The 10,268-nt window shown below is 39.4% G+C and overlaps 1 protein-coding gene across 1 annotated transcript in view; it reads left to right on the top strand.

The window, feature by feature from the left end:
• Nucleotides 1–212: 212 nt before the first annotated feature.
• The window catches only part of OTC (ornithine transcarbamylase), a 78,211-nt gene continuing 68,155 nt past the window's right edge, over nucleotides 213–10,268 (top strand). Inside the window, exon 1 of the mRNA XM_049873452.1 lies at nucleotides 213–289. Coding sequence (XP_049729409.1) covers nucleotides 213–289 — 77 coding nt within the window. The remainder of the gene's footprint in view (nucleotides 290–10,268) is intronic.

The raw sequence follows: 10,268 nt of genomic DNA, 5'->3' as shown, positions 1-10,268 counted from the left end.
AGTGCTGGAGGTTGGCTTAAAGTTCAAATGTGCCTGCACCCTGCCCTGCACTATCTCTATCCAGGGGAATCTGATAAGGTAGTTGAAGGTGATTTACCTTTGCTCCCTTACTGCAATAGAGAGCATTCTTAGCTTTTAGGTGGCTCCCATTGGGCTAACTTCGCCTGGAGTTCTCCAGAGCACAAAATCATCCTTGTCACTATCAAAAGAAGATGCTGATTAATTTGAGGACCCTGCTGAACAACGCAGCTCTTAGAAACGGTTGCAATTTCGTGGTTCGAAATTTTCGGTAAGTGCCAGCCAGAGATTTGGGTCTGATTTAGGAACTGGAATGATAAGTGAAATTATATACTGCAGAGGCGTGCATCCACAAAAGGCCTCTTTTTTCAGGGTGTAGCGCCCCGTTCTACTCTTATTTGAGGCAGCTGTCTCTAATTCCAGCTGAGTTTTCATTTCTCAGCCCGCCTGTAATCAGATTTCATCAGGCGCTCTGGGGGGAGCTAACTGCTCTGGGGGGAGCTAACTGCTCTGGGGGAAGCTAACCGAGCAGATATAACAGAGGAGATGTTCTCAACACCTTCTGTTTACATACATTCTAAATGAGCAACTGGCTGAAGGAATTTAGAGGAACTAATTTACACAGGGCCATCAGCTTGTATTTAGGTTTGCTTGAAAACAAATACATCACTCTTGGGCAGCGGGATTTATCAGTTCTTTAAGAAAACCGGCCTCCAAAAGCAACTAGGTATTCACAAAGCTGCTACAAAGGAGCCTTATGTGTGATGGAGATAACAGTATTTTATTTTTTAATCCAAATTTGAAATCCATTCCTGAAGTTCTTGGTGGCATGCACAAAGGAGGCTTGTCTCCAGTGAATTAATTGTAGAAGCTTAAATCCCGATTCTGGCCCTTGAGCTTGCAGTTGTGAAAATGGCATGGGGTATGTCAGTGGGGAAAGGATCATGGAAGATGAGTTAGCTGCATAAGCAAGGCCATGAGGTGTGGACACCATCGCCCAAAAGCTACTAGAGTAGTTGCATGTTAACAATTAGAATTTCCTCGGAGCCTCTTTATAACCTAAACTAACCTCAAAACCACCTCACTGACTTCATAAAGGAAGGAGCTTCTAGTCTGAAGTTTTTACCCACTGTTAGGAAGTGGGCCTGTGATTGGCCCTGGGCCTCCCTTCTGTCTCCCTCTTTGGGCCAACTGACAGCTCTAGGCTTTCTGGACTCCACCGTTAGCACCACCTCCTTGGTGAACTTAAGGCTCTCAGAAGCCAGAATGACATTGCAAATGATATTGTAAATTAAACCCGAAGTTTTAGACCTAGGTGGGCCCTTAGGGCCACTGAATAACGCCTCGTCTTATTTTACTGATAAGGGAAATGAAGCCCAGAGAAATCAAGGGGTTTACCAATTAGTACCAGAGTTGGACCCTGTAGCCCAAGTATCTAGAGAAAAGCACAGGCTTTGGAGTCTAAAGACCTAGGTTCAAAGCCTAGTTTCACCACTTGCTAGCTATATGACCTTGAGAAAGTTACTTTCCTGCAAATATTGCTTCACCTAAAAAATGGAGAAAAGAATAGCACCTGCTCTGCCTCCATTACAGGGTAGTTTGATCATTCATTCAAAAAATATTTATTTATTTTACTTTGTGCAAAGTGTTGGGGATATAGTGGTAAATAGATATCTAATTCCAGCCACATGGAGTCACAGTCTAGTGATAATCAATGAGATAATGTGTGTGAAAGCTGGAAAGTGACAGGCCACTGTTAATTATTTTATTACTCCATTCCATCAACTTATGTCAGAGAAAAAAAGTGTGACGAAATTTTATTCCATAGCTTTTATTAAGAATCATTGCTCAGGTGAAAATACTCAATTGAATGAAAAATCCAAGCTTGGAATTTAAATTTGCACTTCTCTTTGAAAATTATAGCAATGGTTGATGTTTTACAATTATTATAAGTAAATTTTACAGGTAAAACCTCTTCTAAATATTTAGGCTTTTTTGATATTTACTAGTATTCTATTGGAAACCCTGGTGGCATAGTGGTTTAGTGCTATGGCTGCTAACCAAAAGGTCAGCAGTTCGAATCCACCAGGCGCTCCTTGGAAACTCTATGGGGTGGTTCTATTCTGTCCTATAGGGTCGCTACGAGTCGGAATCGACTGGACAGCAACAGGTTTGCTTTGGTTTTTTTGACCTGCCAGCTACAATGTACTCAGAATTGCTGATCTCCAAATAAGATCTACAACCTTTAAAACGCCCTCGGAAACAGAAATACTCCCTGTCAACTTTGCCTGTGTTATACTTTTACTTGACCTTTAGCCTTCCACAGCTTCCTCCATATTGCTTGGAAAAGGGGGCGGAGCCTTGTTGTTAGAAAACGTACCACGTGAATTGCCCAGTAGAGAGTAATAGGAAATATGTGGTTAGGGTTTGGCAATGCCTCGAAACAGGGATCACCCAGTTCTGAAGTAAGCAGCCCTACCGCCATGGACATGATAAATGAACAACTTAATTAACTGAGGCTGAACCTATCCACACAGGCTCCTAGATCAATCATTTTTAGTCAAGTAATTTTTCTTTTTTTCACAAAATCAATGGGATAAGACACCAAGACTGCTGAAAACACCCAATCCACATGCTTTTCATCTCACAAGCAAGACTAGAGCCTGGCTTCGTTTGGATAATTGAGAGTATCCTATTTTTTATGATTTGTGGGCTATTACAAAAAACACTTATAGCTTTTAAAGAAACCACTAAAAAGTACCTTTCTTTATCAGAGCAGACCAATTTGTAAGTGCAATTCAATTTCATCTCACAAATAGGAATCTCTTTGGAGAATACTGAGCTAAGCCACCCAATTCTGTGAAGGTTATGAATTGGAGCTTGAGGTGACTGGTTTTCAGGTATTTCATTCCAGGCCTCTGGAAGGGCTTACATAACTCATTATGTTTCCTCTTACCCCACACACATGCCCATATATACACATGTGGACACATAAGATGAAGCGATTACAGACCATCTGTGCTCATGAGGAGAGAAGAGTGCTCTTTGATTATTCACATTTTGTGTCATAACTGAAAATGAATGTCTTTTTAAGTCTGTTTTTTTCCTGCTGCAAAAGACCTTTTATTTTTTAAATTGTACTTTAGATGAAGGTTTACAGAACAAATTAGTTTCTCATTAAACAATTAATACACATATTGTTTTGTAACATTGGTTGCCAACCCCACAACATTCCAACCCTTTCCCCTTCTCGACCTTGGGTTCCTGATTACCCCCTTTCCTGTCGCCTCCTGCCTTCTTGTCCTTGCCCCTAGGCTGGTGTGCTCATTTAGTCTCGTTTTGTTTTATGGACCTATCTAATCTTTGGCTGAAGGGTGAACCTCAGGAGTGACTTCAGTACTGAGTTAAAACTGTGTCCAGGGGCCATACTCTAGGAGTTTCTCCAGCCTCTGTCAGACCAGTAAGTCTGATCTTAAAAGCCTATTTCTTAAGGAGACTTAGTGGCACACTCAGCTGTTAAATGAAAGGTTAGTGGTTCAAACCCATCAGCTGCTTCGCCAGAGAAAGATGTGGCAGTTTGCTTCTGTAAGGATTTACAACCTTGGAAACCCTATGGGGAAGTTCTATTCTGTCCTATATAGGGTTCCTATGAGTTGGAATTGACTTGACGGCAATGGGGTTTTTTTTTGTTTGTTATTTTTTTACTTGACTTCAGAAAACCATATAATGAAGGGGATCAGGAATGGAATGAAGTCATGATGTTTCCCTTGGCCACAGTAGTATTTGGTTTTGTATTTTGTTATTTTTAATAATTTAATGATTTAACTAAAATAGAAGAAGTAAAGGCAGTTGCAGATTTTGAACAGTTTCAGGCCATGAGACCTTTAATAGTGGGTCTGCACAAGGCTAAACCTCATCTGAATTCTTCAATTTTTAGATGTGGAGAATTTTCACAACTTTCAGGTACTGAAGCTGTAAAGAATCTTAGAAACAATCTAGTCACTCAGTTATCAATGATAATTTATACCAAATATGGGTATGTGGCAATAGTGAGGAATGTTGCAAATAATTTTTTGTTAATAAAATAAATTCATCTTCATTTTCTTCTTGTTATTAAAGAAATTTAAGAATGACCTGTGGGATTCTTCTTTCCAAGTAAATGGGATCAGATTCAAGGTTTCTGTGAAAATGAAGTCACTTTCCCTTGTATGTATTCAAATATGCCTTCTTGGGAAGGAAAGAAAGCGATGGAATTAAAGCCAAAAAAAAAAAAAGCCAGGCCACTAAGAATTCAGATGGCTCCAGTATGGCCCATGGGGATATCTTGTGTTTATAAGCTTCGTGAGTGTTGTGGAAGGCACTGAGAAACATGGATTTTGTTCACTTAATTTTTCAAATGAAGAATTGAAGCCAGAGATGGTACATGATCTTTCCAAGATCATAGTTTATTCCTAAGTCTGTGCTGAACTAGAATTCAGTACTTAAAGCCACTGCTCTTTTCATTCCACTGGTTTCATTATTTTGATCCCTCCAAATAGACTGAGTTGGCCAATCTACCTTTGCCAATATCCTTTTTTTAGGTATAGCCAAAAGAGCTCAGTAAAGAAAAGAAACCTGAGAATATACGCCTTAACTCTTGCATTAATCTGCAACATTAAAGGAACACAAAAATATCAGGCATAAGGCCCATCGGCCTTCTCATATACCTCTAGAAGCTAAAGCCTTTATCTTCAATTCTCCATAGGGATCAAAATACCATTTAACACTGAATTTTTCCCTACTCTGGCAAAGCCAGTTTCTGACTGACTGCATTTTACTCAAATCAAGCACTTTCTTTTCCAACAAAACACAAATACATGAGGGAACACATCCAGGTGACCCCATCCCCCAAACAATTTGCCAGAGTTAGAAAACACGGACTCTAGCAAAGAAAGGTTTCGTTCTGCCAGTAGAGAATAGTCATCCGTTTTTTTACTAGCTAGGAAGATATTTGGGTAAAGCCAACACAAGGATCTATTATTACCTTGGCTTAGATTCTTACAATTGAGTGATCTGGGGTTGAGAAATCTCTGTAATTATTTTTGTAAGGGATTAAATTAATGTAAGGAACTAGTCTTGCCTTCCCCAAAAGCTCTGGCTCTAACCAGACTATAATGACATCTTTGATGGAAAATCTGTACGTGGTTCCCAGTTTTCTTCAGCATTGTTTCCTGAAGAATGATAATGTGGTTTGGGTCTGGTTTACCAGGACATGGTGCTGGTGAACCAAAATGGGACACCTCCAACTTAGGTATGGGGATTCTATGAGAACTTAATAGCCATTTATGCCAGCAGTTTTACCTGCTTATCACCAAAAAGAAAGAAAATGCTTGCAAAGCACTCATGACATAGATCAGAAGGAAGGAGGCCTGTGGCAGAGGTGTTTCAACATGGTGCAACTGTGGAGCTTTTCTACCTTCCTCTAATATTTAAGTAGCTTAGGAAAGGAATGTGGCAGCCTCATTTTGGAGCCAAGGGGCGGTCCCTGAGGAGGTAATAAACAGGATAGTAATTAAACTGGGACCATTGTGTTTGCTTTCCTTCCAGTGATAAATTTTCCTTGTTAGCTCGTGATATCTATGAAAAACAGTTCTTTTTCCCAAGTGAACATTTCCTGCTCCATCTCCTAGATAGAACTGAGAAAGGTGGTGGAAATTTTTTTTTTTTTAATAAACAGTATGACCCCCTTCACAAGTAGGTACAAATTGTTTTATTTTCCAGTTAATCACTCAAGCCTTCACATGCCTGTAAGGCCAGGTGTACAGTATCTAGCTGTCCACCCGTTTTGTCCTCAAGAACCTTGGAGATCTATTCTGTCCAAAATCAGCTGGTGGAGAGAGGGAACCAAAGTATTGGTGCAGCTCACTATTACTGTCCTTCAGATTCTGCCCTCATGCTTCTATGGGCAAACACTGGTGCCACCAGCTCCTCTCATCATTTTTCCAGGTTTTAGCACTTGACTCACAGTGCTGTGCCTGGGATCCAAGGTTATGTCCAACCATTGTTCCCAGTAGTGCAAACACTGTACCAGGATGGTCGGGCCCTAGGGGATTTCAGCTTTAGCATCACACTAGGCAACTAATCCTTCTCCATGACTCTTAGGACTTGTTTTCAGCTTGGGCCACTCGCATGGGCCCTCTTCTGTTTTGGGGGCCCCTGGCGTCTTTTCTCATCAACAGACCTTAGTCAGGATATCAAAAATCCATCATGATGAACCTCTTAAGTTCATTCCCAGAAAATCTGCTAGGTTTCTTATACAAATTGCTTTACTTCTGCCTCAGAGATCTACAATCACTCATTTATTTATTTACGAAACATGGAATGAGTACCTACTGTATCCCAGGTACTACAATAATAAAGCACTGGGTATATATTAATGAACAAAATAGGCAGGATCTCTGACTTCATGGATCATGTAGTCCAATGAAAACATAAAAAGTAAGCAATAAACAGACACATAAATATATATTTAAAATTGTGATAACTGAATTTATTGAAGAAAATGAACAGAACAAAATGAAGTCCTACTTAGGCAGTATGGTCAGGGAAGGTATCTGACAGGAGGTAGTATTTAAGTCCCAGCCTAAGGATGAGAAGAAGCCAGTATTGAGAGCTCAGGTGAGAACGTCCTGGACAGTGGGAAAGATATACAAAAGAGTCCTGCAATAGGAAAGCATTTGGAATACAGGCAGTCTTTCCTTTGCACGATCTTTATATGCACAAATTTCAATTACCACAGATTAGTTAAATAACACCAGTCCCCCAAGAACATAGTTCAAATTTCAGTTTGCTGCTAGCTCTTTAGTCCAAAAAATCACTACATAAATAACAGATACACATCATGATCAGTGACCAGTCACATCCCTTCTTTCAAAGTCTGTCAGTGACTGGTCACACTGTGTATCTGTTATTCAGTTCACGCATAGACAGCAAAGTCTGCAGTTGTGCTGCCTCCTTGTTTCCCAGTGATGAACCCATGTGACATTTTACAAAGACAGACAATTGAAAGGTAGAATTGGTCAAGAAAAATGAAAATGCAGTAAAGAAAGGAAACGTGGTAACATTAGAAGTTAAATTCTAATTGAACATAAGTGGAGTTCTAGAAGGAAGAGCTGACTGTGGGAATACTGACACTGCTGCTGTTTAAAAGACTCTAGACATGCACCCAGAGGAGCTTAGTGAAGGCAAACACCAACATAAATAAGGAAAGTAGTTGTGACAAAAAGGATGAAGATTTCCCAGAGGAAGTGATGCCAGCAAAAAAACTCACTTTAAGGGAACTCTCAGAGATATCTGACAACATGTGAAAGCACAAAGGATAAAATGTTAGAATATATCCAAACTTAGAAAGGAATATGACAACTCACCAGGACACACAAAAGATGTTTGCTCTATATTTTAAGTTATATGAAAAGAAGGCAAGCACTGTTCAAACTGTTCTTGACAGCTTTTACAAATAAGGCACTTTAATTCTTGATGTTTTAAATTATAGTGTAATAAATATATATTAATTTCACTATCTTTTTTTCATTTCCCAACCAACAATAAGAGTTTTTAATGTTTTGAAAAAATTTTAAGTCACAGAACTATTGTTATTTTTTTTCATTATTAATATTGCTTTGCATGGTGTCTTAGGCTGGGTTCTCTAGAGAAGCAAAACCAGTAACACATATAAATATACACACAGACAGAGATTTATAAAAATGAAATGGCTTATGTGGTTGTAGAAGCTGAAAAGTCCCAAGTCCATGGTTCAGGATAGAGGCTTCTCCTGATTCATGTAGCCACAGGAGCTGGCAAACCCAAGATCAGTAGGTCAGAGAGCAGGGCTCTTGCTTATAGGCTGCGAAGATCAACGAATCCCAAGATAAGCAGGCAAGACTGTGGGTAAGGTGCTAGCTCAAGTCCCAACAACTGGAGACCAGGTGAACAGGAGCAAGCTGCAGAATTCCGAGTGAGCAAAAGCCCACGAGCCTTGCCAGAATGTGCATTTATATTTGATGCAGCCACACGCCCAAGGACATTCCCTTTCAAGTGATGGGCTACTCATAGCGGATCTCATCATGGGGGTGACTGCATTCTCATCATGGAAGTGATCACATTATACAACTGCCAAACTACATCATAACTGCCAAACCACTGAGAATCATGACCCAGTCAAGTTGACGCACAACCTTAACCATCATCACACACGGTTTCAGATTGAATGGTAAAGCAAAGCAAGAACTGCCTATAGTAAAAAATATATAATAATTATGCCATGTCTTAGCCTGAGTTTCCTAGAAAATAGAGCCTGAGACAAAGCTTATCTGCTACAGGTTATCTGAGGTGCAATCCTAAGGCAACAAGATGAGGACAAAGTTGTCCAGTGCTGCTACAGGGAGTCTGCAGTCACAGGGATTCTTCTGATCACTTGTGGCCAAAGAAAAAGAATTTGAAATAAGGTTTCTGCTGCAAAATAAATTTAAAAATCAAGGGTCTGGACAAAAAGATTCAAGCAGGATGTTTGTGTTTTTCTACATTTATGCTCAAACCTTCTGTCTGTGGGAAAAAGAAAGACCAGCATCTTACAAGGCGATCCCGACAGCAAGACATTAACCCGAATTCTAAAGCTAATCTCACCTCCCCATTTAGGGACTTCTTAAGTGGTATGGGAAACCCTGGTGGCGCAGTGGTTAAGTGCTATGGCTGCTAACCAACAGGTCGACAGTTCAAATCCTCCAGGCACTCCTTGGAAACTCTATCGGGCAGTTCTACTCTGTCCTATAGGGTCGCTATGAGTTGGAATCGACTTGACTGCAGTGGGTTTGGTTTTTTTGGTTTTTAAATGGTATGAGAACAAAATTGAGGAAGCCTCAGAGACCTTTTTCCCTCCCCCAGTCTGTCTTCTATTGGGTTAATAAGAGCTCAAAGTTAAAGATTTTTGAAGTAGGCAAAAGGTGTTATTGGTCCTCCTCTTTCATCATTATTTTCCTATTTCCTTTCATGGAAAGGAGGGGAAAAAAAACATAGTTCCCTGAAAATTTTTTCATTTCCATTTCTATTTCTCTGAGATTCAACAAATGCAACAAAACTCTAAGCACTATAAAATTCTCTGAAATGAAACCTGCAGTCCTGTGAGTATTTAGAAGACAGACGCTGCAACAAAATCCTTCAGGGGCTGAGAGTGGGGAAGGGTACTGGATCCCATAAATGGACCCTTTGGAGACTCAGCTTTTGTAAGCCCCAAAATAGCCATGAATCTGAGCCTGAGCTCTAGGCAAAAAATAAAGCCTCAAAATTAGCTCATGAGTTGTCTTTCCTGCTGTTGATGGATGTGAGTTCAACAGCCATAATGATGTCTCCTAAATTCCTTGAAAACTAGGGAGTGGGGTTTTCCAGCAAAGTATTTTTCCCCTTTTAAAATAATATTCGAGGAAGTCCTAAGCCATGGCATTTTAATGCATTACTGTAAGACATCGAGTCAAGAGACTTTATTTTCTGTTGCCTGGATCTTATTCCAAAAGAAAAAATATTTTCAAAGCTACCCTAAATGTAAATTGGGAAAGGGTTAAGCTGTCACGCCTCCCATTTAAAGCCAGATATTTTAACCTATTTCATAGATCCCCAAAAGAAGGCTTCATTTGATCCAGGAAATACACAAATACCAGTCAGTTAAAGGGTTTACTTCTCAACAATGTCAGTACTTGTATATTCCAAGTGTTGCTTAATATTATCACTAAGTGATATTATCAGATACAAACACATAACCAAAATATATATGGAAATATAAATTTTCTTCCTAAATGCCATGCTTCTAAAGTTAGCAAATGGATGACTACTACAATCGAGATCCTGGCTACCATTTCTGTAAGCTCTTCACTAGGGTTCTGGTAAAAAAGAAAAAAAATGAAGGACTGCTTTAGAAACTTCTTTAGCCAGCAAAATATTTTTGTAGATTTGCAAAATTATTTTAAAAGTACAATTTGTTTTTTCTTATTCTAAACTTTTTAATTTCTATTTTTTATGTTTCATTATGTATATAATCTATAAATATATTAACACATATATTATAAATGAGGGTCTTAGTTATCTAGTGCTGCTACAACAGAAATACCACAAGTGGATGGCTTTAACAAACAGGAATTTTTTCTCTCACAATATAGAACCTAGAAGTCCAAATTCAGGGAGCCAGCTCTAGGGGAAGGCTTTCTCTGTTGGCTCTGGGGGAA

Source organism: Elephas maximus, chromosome X (assembly GCF_024166365.1).
Source record: "Elephas maximus indicus isolate mEleMax1 chromosome X, mEleMax1 primary haplotype, whole genome shotgun sequence".
Taxonomy (NCBI): Eukaryota; Metazoa; Chordata; class Mammalia; order Proboscidea; family Elephantidae; genus Elephas; species Elephas maximus.
This window is presented reverse-complemented; position numbering and strand designations above follow the sequence as displayed.